This window comes from Gymnoscopelus microlampas (genome assembly GCF_963454915.1).
Source record: "Gymnoscopelus microlampas genome assembly, chromosome: 19".
NCBI classification, from domain to species: domain Eukaryota; kingdom Metazoa; phylum Chordata; class Actinopteri; order Myctophiformes; family Myctophidae; genus Gymnoscopelus; species Gymnoscopelus microlampas.
Window position 1 is genome coordinate 39,103,801 of NC_139956.1, and position 19,806 is coordinate 39,123,606.

General features: G+C 39.5%; 2 protein-coding genes across 5 annotated transcripts in view; one reads left to right on the top strand and one right to left on the bottom strand.

Moving 5' to 3' along the window:
- The window catches only part of LOC311034701 (ladderlectin-like), a 94,830-nt gene that overhangs the window by 36,442 nt on the left and 38,582 nt on the right, over nt 1-19,806 (top strand). The gene's annotated exons all lie outside the window — the stretch shown is intronic.
- LOC311034516 (galactose-specific lectin nattectin-like) overlaps nt 1-19,806 on the bottom strand; it is a gene marked incomplete at its 5' end in the record, with an annotated part of 100,601 nt that overhangs the window by 26,046 nt on the left and 54,749 nt on the right. Inside the window, one exon of the mRNA XM_084042395.1 lies at nt 18,843-18,957. Within this exon, the coding sequence (XP_083898521.1) occupies nt 18,843-18,957 (115 nt within the window). The remainder of the gene's footprint in view (nt 1-18,842; nt 18,958-19,806) is intronic.

Consider the following 19,806-nt stretch of genomic DNA (forward strand, 5'->3'; position numbering starts at 1 on the left):
TCTATATTCCTGTATAATCATTGCTATAGGCCAGTGGTTCTCAACCTGTGGGTCTAATTTTTGGGATGAAGTCACAATTTAAGGACTATTAAGACCTCGCAATGTGAGGCGTTGTGAGCATGTAGATCTGCTGTTTTCACAATATGTATTAATTATAACACAAGGTTCAGAACCACTGCTATAGACGACTGGGGTCTATCCAGCTCTTTAGTAAAAAGTGTATAAACAAGTGTATTTGGTGAAAATAATTTGACAAAATTGGAACTACGTATGACACAAGCTGAGGAATTATATTTGTGGGGTTCCCTCTGCTGATGGGGCTTAATTTGTAACCAACCTGAAAATGTACAGTTAATTAAAGACCTGGAGAGACAGGGAGACCACTGTTACTGAACAAAACCTCTATAGCAACTGCCCCATTCTGAAGACCAGACCGCACCAATGCAACTAGTCGCAACTCCTTGCAACAAGACAGTTTTAAGGCCAGTCCACACCAATGCAACTCTTTGCAACTGCCATTGGGGATAGTGGTTGCAAGGAGTTGCAAGGAGTAACATTGGTGTGGACTGGCCTTGAGACAAACGTGACGAAAATAGCCGATCTACAATGCTCACAATGCGTCACATTGCGACTTGTAGATGGGCTATTTTCAGTAAAGAGATTTGGTGCTGAGCTCAAAAAGGAGCAGACCTTTACTGCTTAATATCATTTCAACACCTCATCTACGTTTTATATATACTTTATTTGAAATTATTCAGGGTTTATAATGAATTGGCATTTAGATGACATGGTTATAAGCAATTGCATACAAAAATATAGCAAAAAAAGACTTTCAATACAAAGATGGCATAAACCATGGCCTCAGCATTTTTGGTCTGGAGTCAATTGTTTTTTGTCTTTTTAGTTCAGTTTTATATTTGTTTAAAGACCACCTCTCCAGAGATTGACTCCTGATGACCATGGCACATGGAGTGGTCCATAGTTGGCTGACCACAGTGCACACAACAGGCCAATGGAACTCCTGATCCATGGCAGACATGTTTTCTTAAAAAAAAACATACATTGTTCAATAGATTCGTCCTCATTACAGTTCTCAATATCAGCTCCTCACTGAGAACAGCCACATGACATACCTCTTTTTCAGAAACGTTTTTACTCCAAATATTTCTATACACACCTGCTTTTGAGAGTCATCTAGACATCTGTAGGGGAAAGGCCACCATACGCATCTTCACACAGATAAACATAAATATTTTTACTGGACATTTCAGACCAATATTTAAATGTGCAAATGTGCTTACTAACTCACCATACATAATATTAAAATAAGGCACAGAGCTCCTTGCAAAACCCTTCTGTTTGTTCCAACTCAAGGCCTCACCTATCCACAAAGCTCTTCTTTATAAACCGGATGCTACATTTTTACCAAGCCCTCCATCCTTTAATTGTTAATACATGTGTAACCTCCCTAGTAATAGTTCCCCATATAAAGTTAACTAATTAGTTCTGTATCTGTCTATCTGTCTGTCAATCAGTATGCAGATTTTTAACATCTGCACAACATGTTGCTCTGGGTATTGAAATGAAAGTAAAGACATTGTTGGTAGTTCAAGAATTAAACTCATTCACATGCTATGTAAAAGAAGAACAAAATCACTGGAATAATGTCATTCATTAGTAAACACTCCCACTCTGTGTGCAGTGCTGACAAAACCCAGAATTCAGCACATTTTCTAAAACGAAAAAGGGTGGCATGACAGCGTATCATTGTAATGTCCACCAAACACACTTGTTTTCACAGCGAAGTAACATTTTGTTATCCAAACTGACATTTCCACAGAAGAACTTGATCAATAGCTAAACCTCAAAATTCACTTTTGCCTCATCACAAAGTAGTGAGTGAAATCTGTCATCATGGGTTTGCTTTCTTTGGTGAAAGAAAAACAGTCAACATGTTGATGAAACAAAATACATTGGAACTTGCATCTATGTAAATGTTTCTCTGATGATGGGCCATCATTACACTGTCTTTTGTTATGAGCCTTTCACATTGAAATGGACCCTGACTGGCAGTGAACTGGAAGAATGTGGGAGGTGTTTCTCCTCTTCAAGATAAATGGTGGTGTTTTCACTCCAAATCTCCACTCTGTCCTCCTGCTCAGACTCCAGGACACACCACAGTTAAACTCTCAGGACTCACAGTGAGGGAGGACAGACTGTCTTTCCACAGCTCTATCTTCACTTACACACCTCTTCCACCAGGGGGCTAAAGGCCATGAAGGAGGTAAAAACGGGTCAAATGGAGTCTGTACGGCTGAAGATAAATGAACACATGATGTCGGTGGGAGAGGAGATATTGTGTGTTTTGGGCAAACAGCAGCATGGTGCTGATGTTTGTTGTGTGAAGCCTGTCAGAGTGTTTGTGTTGGAGTGCCTCAGTGCGGCTGCAGAGTTCATGTGCAACCTCTTCCAGAGAGAGCTAGAGACACTAGAAACTCTGCTGGAGAAACAAAACAAACTGCTGGACATTGATTTTGATATGGACATCGATCTACACACTGCAGGTATGTCTGTTGCACACACAACATCACACTACACACTGCAGGTATGTCTGTTGCACACACACACACACACACACACACACACACACACACACACACACACACACACACACATACACACACACACACACACACACACACACACACACACACACACACACACACACACACACACACACACACACACACACACACCATTAAACTACACACTGCAGGTATGTCTCTTGCACACACACAACATCAATCTACACACTGCGTGTATGTCTGTTACACACACACACACACACACAGCCGCAAGCAACTCTTAGATCCTATTTTTTATATCTGAGTTTTAATACCAACCCTTGACAGCCCATACACCCAAACAGAAAAGTCCTATCTGATTGTATTAAACACATTTAAACTCACCAACATTGTAGCTGTAAAGAAATCTTGAATGATCCTCTTACTATCTGCAAAGTTTTTGTTTCATAAAAATCCGACATAGACATGTTATGGGCTTTTCTGTCAATGAATGCAGTGCAAGTGATTTTTTTCTAAGTGTTGGAGTTTGGAAGCACTCATTTTCAATAACGCAACGTCCTGCTGCCTCCTGAGTACGTGATTTCCATTTGGTAACTCTAGATGGAGCTGCACTGTTCCCATGTGAATCCTGAGATTCACATCCTGATTTTCACTGTTCTATTATAGCAGCTGTTCATTGTGTTAACATATCATTGCTGTCGGGCAGAAACCTTGTATCTCCATATGTTAACCTTTTAAGTGATTTTTTTCAAGCACACTCTCTTTATTTATTTTATTGGTGAAAGTAGGCCGGTACTGAGGGTGTAAAGTTGAACCGATATGAATTGGTTATCGATTTTAGCATTAACAATGTGACTACATTGATGCATGCACCGCTGCATCAATCTAAATGTACCATGAATCAGACGATGGTTCAGTTGTGTATTCCAGCCACAACTCTGCACTGAGGTACTGCAGTGGATGTACAAGATTCAAAAAATGGTATAGAGTCTCATTGTATCTTTTTCGTAGACTTCCTGCATGTCCCTGTGTGTAAAGAGGAGGTTTCCCCTGAAGAGGAGAGGAGCCCTAGTCTGCTCCAGGAGGAACCACAACCTCCACAGATTAAAGAGGAACAAGAGGAGCTACTTCAAAGACAAGAAGAGGCTGGTGGGTCAACGTTCACATTACTAGCTGTGAAAACTGAAGATGATGATGAAAACACAGAGACAGAGCCTGTAGCCAGCACCTCAACTGAACACATGAAAACCCAAGCTTATGTAGAGGACTGTGGAACATCACAACCAACTAGTGATGACCAGCTCCTCTCTTCACACTGTTCTGAATCAGACACTGAAGACAGTGATGACTGGGAGGAGACTAGGGCAGACCAGTCAGCTTTAAACACACTGAAATCACACAAGACACAACAAGTGGGAGGACAGCGAAAGCTGTCCCAAGACCTGCAATCACAGAAACAAACTCATACAGGCAAAAAGCCATTTTCTTGTACAGTATGTAGTAAAGGATGTGTTAGCACAAGTCATCTTAAAATACACATGATGACTCATACAGGTGAAAAGCCCTTTTCTTGTACAGTTTGTGGTAAAGGCTTTAATCAACAGGGTAATCTAAAAGTACACATGAGGACTCATACAGGTGAAACGCCCTATACCTGTACAGTTTGTGGTAAAGGCTGTGTTCACAAGGGTAATCTAAAAACACATATGATGACTCATACAGATGAAAAGCCCTGTACCTGTACGGTTTGTGGTAAAGGCTGTGTTAGCACAAGTCATCTTAAAAAACACATGATGACTCATACAGGTGAAAAGCCCTATACCTGTACAATTTGTGGTAAAGGCTGGGTTCACAAGGGTAATCTAAAAAGACACATGAGGACTCATACAGGTGAAAAGCCATGTTCTTGTACAGTTTGTGGTAAAAGCTTTGCTAGCACAAGTAATCTCAACAAACACATGAGGACTCATACAGGGGGGGAGCTAGAAGTTAGTCACGCACAGACACACATATGATCATTCAGTCTAATCCAGGATGTCAATGACAAGAATACTAAAGCAGAGGAATCTCATAATCTGACAATATCAACACGATTGAAACATTATTTGTTTATGTATATAGATTTTTGTTTTATCTTGTGTATGGATCTTATTTTCCATTTAACATGATGTAATTTCAATTGCTTGTTTTTTATAATCTTGTATTATTCCCTCCAGCCTATAGGTTATTGGTAGAACAACATGAGCACCACTGTCTGTCCACATTTGTCAGGATTAAAACGAGTCTTGTTCATTATTATTTTCATTGATATGCATGCATGATGGTGCAGTAAAGTGCTGACAAGCTGCTGGTTTTGTGTAGCTGTTCACTGTGTGTTGACACGTGTGTTGTTTGTATTGTTAAATTATCATAGTACATATTTGGTAGATGTCTGAGACAGCTGACAGTTGACTTAGTTTACTTTTACGGAATTGTTTTTACAGATGACTTATTTACATTTACTCCGTTTTTTTTAACTCAAAGAAACGCTTTAATACCTGGGAAAATATATGTTGATAATGTTTTTGGTTGTTTGATTTAATAAAGGTTTCACCACTGTATGTCCTCTATGTGTGCTTTATCATTACCCCCTAGGGGGTCCTTAGAGTTACTTAAGGGGGGCCACCAAATCTTTGAGTGATAGGACTAGGGGAGAGGCGGGGAGGTTCATAATTTAGTCCGAAATTATTTAAAAAATAATCACACCATTCGGCCTCATGGTGGCGCTATAACAGCCCACTTTACGTTTTGGCCTTTAACTCTTGAACCGTAGGTCATAGAATAAAAACATTTTTCCCCTAGATTCCTTGGGTCATTACGCAACTCCCCATATAGGCCACGCCCATTTCGTCAGGATAGATTTTCCGCCATTTTACATTTTCTTCAAAACACACTTTTAGCTCCTCCTCCCACATATTTTGTCCAAATTTCACAAAAATCGGTACACATGATTTCTGGGCCCACGCAATAAACATATCCAAACGGAATTTTGATAGTCCTTACCGTTCGTCCATAAATGGCTTCCAAAGTTAGTGGAAGGGGCCCGCTTTACCAAAAATGCCAGAAATCACGAACAAAACGTCCGGTCAATCCCAAATTTCAATCACATGTCAAGGGTGGTTTACTCAACGCATCCCCAAAACCATTTCCACTTTGATCCATAGGGGGCGCCACAAATGCTCAAAAGTAACCGTTTGATGCAAGAACATGATTTTTGGGAGGATCAATCATCCCAAAATGAAATACAAGTGATCTCAGGAGTGAGGTGACTAAACAATTTTCCTTTTACATTCATGGGAGGGGCTTATTTCTGTAGTGGGAGGCGCCAATTTCCTAAAATCAAAACGGCACGTATCGCTTACACAGATCCTATCGACACCCGATTCGAATGCTGCGTCGCACGGCGTCCGATGGTATTCCTCCCGGCGTATTCCTCGAGTCCCGGCGGCCGCGACGGGCGTCGGCGCAACCACACTTTGCAATTTCCCAGAATTGCGAAAATTCTAGTTATTAGTTGTTTTTATGTTGTCATTATAAAATGGTAATTTTGAACAGTGACCCAGAAGTATATATAGTACAAAACAGGTTAAATTTGTTATGCTATATGAACCACCTTGTTGACTGGGGTCCCCCCTCCCTGTTTTCCTCTACACCAAATCTTTCACTAAATTAGCTGGGATTCCCCTGAAACGCCCTAAAATAAAGGAATTAAATTAGAGTCAAATCTGCAGACAGGGATTTACATTTATCTGGAGACTCTTAGGTTGTTGAGACGATACTGCCTAATATAATATAATTTTACATATCCTCTCCTGTCTTTTCCGGATGTGGCTGATCAAGGCCATTTGCACTGCACACAGAGTAGGGGAGTGTTTACTAATGAATGACATTGTTTCATTCATAAATGCTGACTTTCTTCAACTACCAAACACATGAGATGCACCGAACAGATATCAATAAATCAATCATGGGGTCTGTAGGTTTGTGGTCTAATGCAAATCTAGACCACTAGACCTGAAAATGTACAGTTAATTTAAGACCTGGAGAGACAGGGAGACCACTGTTACTGAACAAAAACTCTATAGCAACTGCCCCATTCTAAAGACCAGACCGCACCAATGCAACTAGTCGCACCTCCTTGCAACAAGACAGTTTTAAGGCCAGTCCACACCAATGCAACTCTTTGCAACTGCCATTGGGGATAATGGTTGCAAGGAGTTGCAAGGAGTAACATTGGTGTGGACTGGCCTTGAGACAAACGTGACGAAAATAGCCAATCTACAATGCTCACAATGCGTCACATTGCGACTTGTAGATGGGCTATTTTCAGTAAAGAGATTTGGTGCTGAGCTCAAAAAGGAGCAGACCTTTACTGCTTAATATCATTTCAACACCTCATCTACGTTTTATATATACTTTATTTGAAATTATTCAGGGTTTATAATGAATTGTCATTTGGATGACATGGTTATAAGCAATTACATACAAAAATATAGCAAAAAAAGACTTCCAATACAAAGATGTCATAAACCATGGCTTCAGCATTTTTGGTCTGGAGTCAATTGTTTTTTTGTCTTTTTAGTTCAGTTTTATATGTGTTTAAAGACCACCTCTCCAGAGATTGACTCCTGATGTACGACCATGGCACATGGAGTGGTCCATAGTTGGCTGACCGTCCTCATTACAGTTCTCAATAGGTCTTTTAACATCTTTCAAAAAGCAGCTCCTCACTGAGACCAGCCACAAAACATAGCTCTTTTTCAAAAATGTTTTTACTCCAAATATTTTTTAATACACACCTGCTTTTGAGAGTCATCTAGACATTTGTAGGGGAAAAGGCCACCATACACATCTTCACACAGATAAACATAAATATTTTTACTGGACATTTCAGACCAATATTTAAACGTGCAAATGTGCTTACTAACTCACCATACATAATATTAAAATAAAGCACAGAGCTCCTTGCAAAACCCTTCTGTTTGTTCCAACTAAAGGCCTCACCTATCCACAAAGCTCTTCTTTATAAACCGGATGCTACATTTTTACCAAGCCCTCCATCCTTTAATTTTGAATACATTTGTAACCTCCCTAGTAATAGTTCCCCATATAAAGTTAACTAATATTTTAGTTCTGTATCTGTCTATGTGTCTGTCAATCAGTATGCAGATTTTTTACATCTGCACAACATGTTGCTCTGGGTATTGTTGAAATGAAAGTAAAGACATTGTTGGCAGTTCAAGAATTAAACTCATTCACATGCTATGTAAAAGAAGAACAAAATCACTGAAATAATGTCATTCATTAGTAAACACTCCCACTGTGTGCAGTGCAGACAAAACCCAGAATTCAGCATATTTTCTAAAACGAAAAAGGGTGGCATGACAGCGTATCATTGTAATGTCCACCAAACACACTTGTTTTCACAGCGAAGTAACATTTTGTTATCTAAACGGACAATTCCACAGAAGAACTTGATCAATAGCTAAACCTCAAAATTCACTTTTGCCTCATCACAAAGTAGTGAGTGAAATCTGTCATCATGGGTTTGCTTTCTTTGGTGAAAGAAAAACAGTCAACATGTTGATGAAACAAAAGTCATTGGAACTTGCATCTATGTAAATGTTTCTCTGATGATGACCCATCATTACACTGTCTTTTGTTATGAGCCTTTCACGTTGAAATAGCCCTGACTGCAGTGAACTGGAAGAATGTGAGGAGGTGGGAGGTGTTTCTCCTCTTCAAGATAAATGGTGGTGTTTTCACTCCAAATCTCCACTCTGTCCTCCTGCTCAGACTCCAGGACACACCACAGTTAAACTCTCAGGACTCACAGTGAGGGAGGACATACTGTCTTTCCACAGCTCTATCTTCACTTACACACCCCTTCCACCAGGGGGCTAAAGGCCATAGAGGAGGTAAAAACGGGTCAAATGGAGTCTGTACGGCTGAAGATAAATGAACATATGATGTCGGTGGGAGAGGAGATATTGTGTGTTTTGGACAAACAGCAGCGTGGTGCTGATGTTTGTTGTGTGAAGCCTGTCAGAGTGTTTGTGTTGGAGCGCCTCAGTGCGGCTGCAGAGTTCATGTGCAACCTCTTCCAGAGAGAGATAGAGACACTAGAAACTCTGCTGGAGAAACAAAACAAACTGCTGGACATTGATTTTGATATGGACATCGATCTACACACTGCAGGTATGTCTGTTGCACACACAAAATCAAACTACACACTGCAGGTATCTCTGTTGCGCGCACACACACACACACACACACACACACACACACACACACACACACACACACACACACACACACACACACACACACACACACACACACACACACACACACACACCATTAAACTACACACTGCAGGTATGTCTCTGGCACACAAAACATCAAACTACACACTGCAGGTATGTCTGTTACACAAACACAACATCAATCTACACACTGCATGTATGTCTGTTACACACACACAGCCGCAAGCAACTCTTAGATCCTATTTTTTATATCTGGACTCTAGAGTTTTAATACCAACCCTTGACAGCCCATACACCCAACAGAAAAGTCCTATCTGATTGTATTAAACACATTTAAACTCACCAACATTGTAGCTGTAAAGAAATCTTGATATAAGTGTTGGAGTTTGGAAGCACTCGTTTTCAATAACACAACGTCCTGCTGCCTCTTGAGTACGTGATTTCCATTTGGTAACTCTAGATGGAGCCGCACTGTTCCCATGTGAATCCTGAGATTCACATCCTGATTCTTACTGTTCTTTTAATTTTGTTAACATATCGTTGCTGTCGGGCAGAAACCTTGTATCTCCATATGTTAACATTTTAAGTGATTTTTTTCTCGCAAATTATTGTCCACCTGGTTTCCACCTGACAGCAACAATATTATACCTACTTGTGTTATCTATTTTAGGATCATACTTCTGTTATCAAACTGATTGGCTGTTTCTAATATGCGATCAAAATACTGCTTGCTGAGGTTCTTTCATTTTGAGATTAGATTCATAATTGTTTAAAAAAATCCTTATTTGTGTCTTACCAAAGTCCATATTATTAAAGTGTGTGCTGTATTCCTTCATTCCAGATCAGTGTGTGGAGTCCAGTCTGCAGGTGAAGATCAGTTCTCCAGCCAGGACTGTTTCTATTAAACAGGAACCTGAAGACCACTTTAAACAGGAACCTGAAGACCACCTGGATCTCAGTAAGTTTCAAGCACACTTTCTTTCTTTATTTCATTGGTGAAAGTGGGCCGGTACTGAGGGTGTAAAGTTGAACCGATATGAATTGGTTATCGATTTTAGCATTAACAATGTGACTACATTGATGCATGGACCGCTGCATCAATCTAAATGTACCATGAATCAGACAATGGTTCAGTTGTGGGCAAAGAGTAATCTGTTGATACTTATTCCAGCCACAACTCTGCACTGAGGTACTGCAGTGGATGTACAAGATTCCAACATTTTATAGAGTCTCATTGTATCTTTTTCGTAGACTTCCTGCATGTCCCTGTGTGTAAAGAGGAGGTTTCCCCTGAAGAGGAGAGGAGCCCCAGTCTGCTCCAGGAGGAACCACTACCTCCACAGATTAAAGAGGAACAAGAGGAGCTACTTCAAAGACTAGAAGAGGCTGGTGGGTCAACGTTGACAATACTAGCTGTGAAAAGTGAAGATGATGATGATGAAAACAGAGAGGCAGAGCCTGTAGCCAGCACCTCAACTGAACACATGAAAACACAAGCTGATGTAGAGGACTGTGGAACATCACAACCAACTAGTGATGACCAGCTCCTCTCTTCACACTGTTCTGAATCAGACACTGAAGACAGTGATGACTGGGAGGAGACTAGGGCAGATCAGTCAGCTTTAAACACACTGAAATCACACAAGACACAACATGTGGGAGGACAGCGAAAGCTGTCCCAAGACTCGAAATCACAGAAACAAACTCATACAGGCAAAAAGCCATTTTCTTGTACAGTATGCAGTAAAGGTTGTGTTAGCACAAGTCATCTTAAAAAACACATGATGACTCATACAGGCGAAAAGCCCTGTATCTGTACAATTTGTGGTAAAGGCTGTGTTCACAAGGGTCATCTTAAAATACACATGATGACTCATACAGGTGAAAAGCCCTGTATCTGTACAATTTGTGGTAAAGGCTATGTTAGCACAAGTCATCTAAAAACACACATGAGGACTCATACAGGTGAAAAGCCCTATATCTGTACAGTTTGTGGTAAAGGCTGTGTTTGCAAGGGTAATCTAAAAACACACATGAGGACTCATACAGGTGAAAAGCCCTTTTCTTGTACAGTTTGTGGTAAAGGCTTTAATCAACAGAGTCATCTAAAAACACACATGAGGACTCATACAGGTGAAAAGCCCTGTACCTGTACAGTTTGTGGCAAAGGCTTTAATCAACAGAGTCATCTAAAAACACATATGATGACTCATACAGGTGAAAAGCCCTATACCTGTACAGTTTGTGGTAAAGGCTGTGTTAGAACAAGTCATCTAAAAACACACATGAGGACTCATACACGGGGGAAGCCTTTAGTTGAAGTTAGTCACACACAGACACACATAATATGATCATTCAGTCTAATCCAGGATGTCAATGACAAGGATACTAAAGCAGAGGAATCTCATAATCTGACAATAATCTGACAATATCAACTGAATAAATAATATTTGTTTCTGTATATAGATTTTTTTTTCATCTTGTGTATGGATCTTATTTTCCATTTAACATGATGTAATTTCAATTCCTTGTTTTTTATAATCTTGTATTATTCCCTCCAGCCTATATGTTATCGGTAGAACAACGTGAGCACCACTGTCTGTCCACATTTGTCGGGATTAAACCGAGTCTTGTTCATTATTATTTTCATTGATATGCATGCATAATGGTGCAGTAAAGTGCTGACAAGCTGCTGGTTTTGTGTAGCTGTTCACTGTGTGTTGACACGTGTGTTGTTTGTATTGTTAAATTATCATAGTACATATTTGGTAGATGTCTGAGACAGCTGACAGTTGACTTAGTTTACTTTTACGGAATTGTTTTTACAGATGACTTATTTACATTTACTCCGTTTTTTTAAACTCAAAGAAACACTTTAATAGCTGGGAAAATATATGTTGATAATTTTTTTGGTTGTTTGATTTAATAAAGGTTTCACCACTGTATGTCCTCTATGTGTGCTTTATCATTACAGAAATGTTAGCCTTATACCTTGTATACTTGTATTACTACAGGGTACAAATTCTAGTTATAAGTTGTTTTTGTGTTGTCATTATAAAATGGTAATTTTGAACAGTGACCCAGAAGTATATATAGTACAAAACAGGTTAAATTTGTTATGCTATATGAACCACTATGTTGACTGGGGTCCCCCCTCCCTGTTTTCCTCTACACCAAATCTTTCACCAAATTAGCTGGGATTCCCCTGAAACGCCCTAAATTAAAGGAATTAAATTAGAGTCAAATCTGCAGACAGGGATTTACATTTATCTGGAGACTCTTAGGTTGTTGAGACGATACTGCCTAATATAATATAAGTTTACATATCCTCTCCTGTCTTTTCAGGATGTGGCTGATCAAGGCCATTTGCACTGCACACAGAGTAGGGGAGTGTTTACTAATGAATGACATTGTTTCATTCATAAATGCTGACTTTCTTCAACTACCAAACACATGAGATGCACCGAACAGATATCAGTATATCAATCATGGGGTCTCTAGTTAGTTCTTAATTTGCCATATAGTAGATCAGTGGATCTCAATGTAGGTTTGGGGACCTCCAGTGGTCATTGAATTTGATCACAATTTCAATGTGATCTCCATACCTTCAGTACATAGACAGTAAATGTATTATGGGCCGACAATTTGACTGAATCATTCCTAATAACATAAATATCCTTAGATTTGGGTTCCAGAGATAAACATCTTGTCAAATGGAGGTTTGTGGTCTAATGCAAATCTAATGTGGGGTCCTTGGAATTAGAGAGTTTTAGAATCCCATGTAGATCAACGACAACCAAGTCTAGACTGGGGGATACTTGGAGACAATGACACACCTAAAGTGTGTGTCGATTATCTGTGCTGTGCGAAGTGGGCCGGCCGGCACATTTGAAATGCAAATAAGACAACAATAAGGTGTGTGTGTGTGTCTCTTTTGTCTTGAGTGGATAAACACCTCCCACCTCCTCCAGTTCACTGCAGTCAGGGACCATTTCAATGTAAAAGGCTCATAACAAAGGACACCTAGATGATGATGATGGGCCATCATCAGAGATATTTACATAGAGACAAGTTGACAATGTCTTCGTCAACATGCTGACTGTTCTTCGCCAAAGAAAGCAAACCTCAAGATGTTAACAGTTTATTTCCAAAGTGATCAAATTATTTTGGTCAATAAAATGGTCTGTTCAGATGATGAAAAAGGTTAGTCTACTGGTATGTGAATAAAATAAAGTGATGATCTGTGTTGTTCATGTGGCAGGATGGGCGTTGGTTCCCACGCTACCCACGGCCCATCCTCTGCCCACTCTATATTCCTGTATAATCATTGCTATAGGCCAGTGGTTCTCAACCTGTGGGTCTATTTTTTGGGATGAAGTCACAATGTAAGGACTATTAAGACCTCGCAATGTGAGGCGTTGTGAGCATGTAGATCTGCTGTTTTCACAATATGTATTAATTAAAACACAAGGTTCAGAATCACTGCTATAGACGACTAGGGTCTCTCCAGCTCTTTAGTAAAAAGTGAATAAACAAGTGTATTTGGTGAAAATAATTTGACAACATTGGAACTACGTATGAAACAAGCTGAGGAATTATATTTGTGGGGTTCCCTCTGCTGATGGGGCTTAATTTGTAACCAACCTGAAAATGTACAGTTTATTAAAGACCTGGAGAGACAGGGAGACCACTGTTACTGAACAAAAACTCTATAGCAACTGCCCCATTCTAAAGACCAGACCGCACCAATGCAACTAGTCGCACCTCCTTGCAACAAGACAGTTTTAAGGCCAGTCCACACCAATGCAACTCTTTGCAACTGCCATTGGGGATAATGGTTGCAAGGAGTTGCAAGGAGTAACATTGGTGTGGACTGGCCTTGAGACAAACGTGACGAAAATAGCCGATCTACAATGCTCACAATGCGTCACATTGCGACTTGTAGATGGGCTATTTTCAGTAAAGAGATTTGGTGCTGAGCTCAAAAAGGAGCAGAACTTTACTGCTTAATATAATTTCAACACCTCATCTACGTTTTATATATACTTTATTTGAAATTATTCAGGGTTTATAATGAATTGGCATTTAGATGACATGATTATAAGCAGTGGCATACAAAAATATAGCAAAAAGACTTCAGCATTTTTGGTCTGGAGTCAATTGTTTTTTTTTGTCTTTTTAGTTCAGTTTTATATTTGTTTAAAGACCACCTCTCCAGAGATTGACTCCTGATGTATGACCATGGCACATGGAGTGGTCCATAGTTGGCTGACCACAGTGCACACAACAGGCCAATGGAACTCCTGATCCATGGCAGACATGTTTTCTTAAAAAAAACATACATTGTTCAATAGATTCGTCCTCATTACAGTTCTCAATAGGTCTTTTAACAGCTTTCAAAAAGCAGCTCCTCACTGAGACCAGCCACAAGACATAGCTCTTTTTCAGAAATGTTTTTACTCCAAATATGTTTTATACACATCTGCTTTTGAGAGTCATCTAGACATTTGTAGGGGAAAAGGCCACCATACGCATCTTCACACAGATAAACATAAATATTTTTACTGGACATTTCAGACCAATATTTAAACGTGCAAATGTGCTTACTAACTCACCTTACATGATATTAAAATAAGGCACAGAGCTCCTTGCACAACCCTTCTGTTTGTTCCAACCAAAGGCCTCACCTATCCACAAAGCTCTTCTTTATAAACCGGATGCTACATTTTTACCAAGCCCTCCATCCTTTAATTTTGAATACATTTGTAACCTCCCTAGTAATAGTTCCCCATATAAAGTTAACTAATATTTTAGTTACGTATCTGTCTATCGGTCTGTCAATCAGTATGCAGATTTTTTTACATCTGCACAACATGTTGCTCTGGGTATTGAAATGAAAGTAAAGACATTGTTGGTAGTTCAAGAATTAAACTCATTCACATGCTATGTAAAAGAAGAACAAAATCACTGGAATAATGTCATTCATTAGTAAACACTCCCACTCTGTGTGCAGTGCTGACAAAACCCAGAATTCAGCACATTTTCTAAAACGAAAAAGGGTGGCATGACAGCGTATCATTGTAATGTCCACCAAACACACTTGTTTTCACAGCGAAGTAACATTCTGTTATCTAAACGGACAATTCCACAGAAGAACTTGATCAATAGCTAAACCTCAAAATTAACTTTTGCCTCATCACAAAGTAGTGAGTGAAATCTGTCATCATGGGTTTGCTTTCTTTGGTGAAAGAAAAACAGTCAGCATGTTGATGAAACAAAAAACATTGGAACTTGCATCTATGTAAATGTTTCTCTGATGATGGCCCATCATTACACTGTCTTTTGTTATGAGCCTTTCACATTGAAATGGACCCTGACTGGCAGTGAACTGGAAGAATGTGGGAGGTGTTTCTCCTCTTCAAGATAAATGGTGGTGTTTTCACTCCAAATCTCCACTCTGTCCTCCTGCTCAGACTCCAGGACACACCACAGTTAAACTCTCAGGACTCACAGTGAGGGAGGACAGACTGTCTTTCCACAGCTCTATCTTCACTTACACACCTCTTCCACCAGGGGGCTAAAGGCCATAAAGGAGGTAAAACGGGTCAAATGGAGTCTGTACGGCTGAAGATAAATGAACACATGATGTCGGTGGGAGAGGAGATATTGTGTGTTTTGGACAAACAGCAGCATGGTGCTGATGTTTGTTGTGTGAAGCTTGGCAGAGTGTTTGTGTTGGAGCACCTCAGTGCGGCTGCAGAGTTCATGTGCAACCTCTTCCAGAGAGAGATAGAGACACTAGAAACTCTGCTGGAGAAACAAAACAAACTGCTGAACATTGATTTTGATATGGACATCGATCTACACACTGCAGGTATGTCTGTTGCACACACACACACACACACACACACACACACACACACACACACACACACACACACACACACACACACACACACACACCATTAAACTACACACTGCAGGTATGTCTCTGGCACACACAACATCAATCTACACACTGCATGTATGTCTGTTACACACACACACAGCCGCAAGCAACTCTTAGATCCTATTTTTTATATCTGGACTCTATATATATATATCTCTCTATATATATATATCTATATATATCTGGAGTTTTAATACCAACCATTGACAGCCCATACACACAAACAGAAAAGTCCTATCGGATTGTATTAAACACATTTAAACTCACCAACATTGTAGCTGTAAAGAAATCTTGAATGATCCTCTTACTATCTGCAAAGTTTTTGTTTCATAAAAATCCGTCATAGACACGTTATGAGCTTTTCTGTCAATAAATTCAGTGCAAGTGATATTTTCTTCTAAGTGTTGGAGTTTGGAAGCACTCGTTATCAATAACGCAACGTCCTGCTGCCTCCTGAGTATGTGATTTCCATTTGGTAACTCTAGATGGAGCCGCACTGTTCCCATGTGAATCCTGAGATTCACATCCTGATTATCACTGTTCTATTATAGCAGCTGTTAATTTTGTTAACATACCGTTGCTGTCGGGCAGAAACCTTGTATCTCCATATGTTAACCTTTTAAGTGATTTTTTTCTCATAAATTATTGTCCACCTGGTTTCCACCTGACAGCAACAATATTATACCTACTTGTGTTATCTATTTTAGGATCATACATCTGTTATCAAACTGATTGGCTGTTTCTAATATGCAATAAAAAATACTGCTTGCTGAGGTTCTTTCATTTTGAGATTAGATTCATAATTGTTTAAAAAATCTAAAAAATCTATGTCACAAAGTCCTTATTATTACAGTCCTTATTCACATCACATAAAAGTCCTTATTATTAAAGTTTGTATTTGTGTCTTACCAAAGTCCATATTATTAAAGTGTGTGCTGTATTCCTTCATTCCAGATCAGTGTGTAGAGTCCAGTCTGCAGGTGAAGATCAGTTCTCCAGCCAGGACTGTTTCTATTAAACAGGAACCTGAAGACCACTTTAAACAGGAACCTGAAGACCACCTGGATCTCAGTAAGTTTCAAGCACACTTTCTTTCTTGATTTTATTGGTGAAAGTAGGCCGGTACTGAGGGTGTAAAGTTGAACCGATATGAATCGGTTATCGATTTTAGCATTAACAATGTGACTACATTGATGCACGGCCCGCTGCATCAATCTAAATGTACCATGAATCAGACGATGGTTCAGTTGTGGGCAAAGAGTAATCTGTTGATACTTATTCCAGCCACAACTCTGCACTGAGGTACTGCAGTGGATGTACAAGATTCAAACATTTTATAGAGTATCATTGTATCTTTTTCGTAGACTTCCTGCATGTCCCTGTGTGTAAAGAGGAGGTTTCCCCTGAAGAGGAGAGGAGCCTAAGTCTGCTCCAGGAGGAACCGCAACCTCCACAGATTAAAGAGGAACAAGAGGAGCTACTTCAAAGACCAGAAGAGGCTGGTGGGTCAACGTTCACATTACTAGCTGTGAAAAGTGAAGATGATGATGAAAACAGAGAGACAGAGCCTGTAGCCAGCACCTCAACTGAACACATGAAAACACAAGCTGATGTAGAGGACTGTGGAACATCACAACCAACTAGTGATGACCAGCTCCTCTCTTCACACTGTTCTGAATCAGACACTGAAGACAGTGATGACTGGGAGGAGACTACGGGAGATCAGTCAGCTTTAAGCACACTGAAATCACACAAGACACAACATGTGGGAGGACAGCGAAAGCTGTCCCAAGACCTGAAATCACAGAAACAAACTCATACAGGCAAAAAGCCATTTTCTTGTACAGTATGTAGTAAAGGCTGTGTTAGCACAAGTCATCTTAAAATACACATGATGACTCATACAGGTGAAAAGCCCTATACCTGTACAGTTTGTGGTAAAGGCTTTGCTAGCACAAGCGATCTAAAAACACACATGAGGACTCATACCGGTGAAAAGCCCTGTACCTGTACAATTTGTGGTAAAGGCTGTGTTAGAACAAGTCATCTAAAAACACACATGAGGACTCATACAGGTGAAAAGCCATTTTCTTGTACAGTTTGTGGTAAAAGCTTTGCTTGCACAAGTAATCTAAACAAACACATGAGGACTCATACAGGGGGGGAGCCTTTAGTTGAAGTTAGTCACGCACAGACACTCACATGATCATTCAGTCTAATTCAGGATGTCAATGACAAGGATACTAAAGCAGAGGAATCTCATAATCTGACAATATCAACACGACTGAATAAACATTATTTGTTTCTGTATATAGATTTTTGTTTTATCTTGTGAATGGATCTTATTTTCCATTTAACATGATGTCATTTCAATTCCTTGTTTTTTATAATCTTGTATTATTCCCTCCAGCCCTATAGGTTATCGGTAGAACAACATGAGCACCACTGTCTGTCCACATTTGTCGGGATTAAAACAAGTCTTGTTCATTAATATTTTCATTGATATGCATGCATAATGGTTCAGTAAAGTGCTGACAAGCTGCTGGTTTTGTGTAGCTGTTCACTGTGTGTTGACACGTGTGTTGTTTGTATTGTTAAATTATCATAGTACATATTTGGTAGATGTCTGAGACAGCTGACAGTTGACTTAATTTACTTTTACGGATTTGTTTTTACAGATGACTTATTTACATTTACTCAGTTTTTTTAACTCAAAGAAACACTTTAATAGCTGGGAAAATATATGTTGATAATGTTTTTGGTTGTTTGATTTAATAAAGGTTTCACCACTGTATGTCCTCTATCTGTGCTTTATCATTACAGAAATGTTAGCCTTTATACCTTGTATACTTGTATTACTACAGGGTACATGAGTAAGTATTCATTTTACAGTCTGCATACATTGTATTATTATTATTATTACCCTTATTATTATTGTTATTATTAATATTATTATTGTACTTTTGTGTTGTTAAAACAAACATTTAAAAGGTTGTGACTTACCTGACCAGTTCATAACCATGCAGTTCTGTTGTTTTCCATGCCAGTTGTCAGGTTGTTTGTTCCCCCAGTCTGTGAAGGTCATTGGGCTACCGTCACTCCACATCCAAGCACCATTCTAGATGACAATACAACATCATAAATGTCAATACTGTTCTGGCCCTGCCAGTTAACGTGAAGTGTTTTGGAGCCCTCTGCTGGACACTATATTATTTCTGCATTGACTTTCTAGTTCCTGGGTCACAGGAAGTTATTCTTTAGAAGCTCTGAATAAGAGATGTGTGTTCCAGAGAAGCAGAAGTTTGCAATCCATGCCATCCTTTGTTTATAGCTCTTCAGAAGGCATTGCTTGTAAGTTTATATATTGTGGAGGGATGTATCTTTGATATGAGCACATTATTTTTGACCAGATTTATGTTCAAGATGTTTGGTAGATGAGCAGCCAGTTAGCTAACATGTGTGTGGGCTCCTGCCTTGTTGCCATGTAATGTAAGGATACAGACTTTTACCCTCAGAGTAATTCAATTGCATTTGTTATGTTTCTGCATTCATATATCTGTGAAAGAGTGTTCAGTCATTTGACTCCAACATGTTTGGTTGTTTACAATTTACTGTAGATGGTTGCCTTGAATGTATATAATTTCTTCTTGTTCTAATAATTACTTTGCCCAAGTGCCTGAGGTATTTCTATGCATATGTAATTCAGATTTTATGTTATACTATGGCATTTATACTCATCAGTGCTACTGTACACTCTGTATTTTTCAGTTTCACACTGCTCCATGAGTAAAGGATCTAAACAGCATGTCGTGGTCCTGAGAATTATTTATGGACGTGTTTAGCTTGCTGGATAACTGATTGGAAATCAGTGAGGCCAGTACAGTGAAAAAGCAGCCCTGCAAGCAAGCGCTGTCCCTCGGATGCTGGATTCACACTGCATTGACATCACGGTGCCCAGCCCTACATG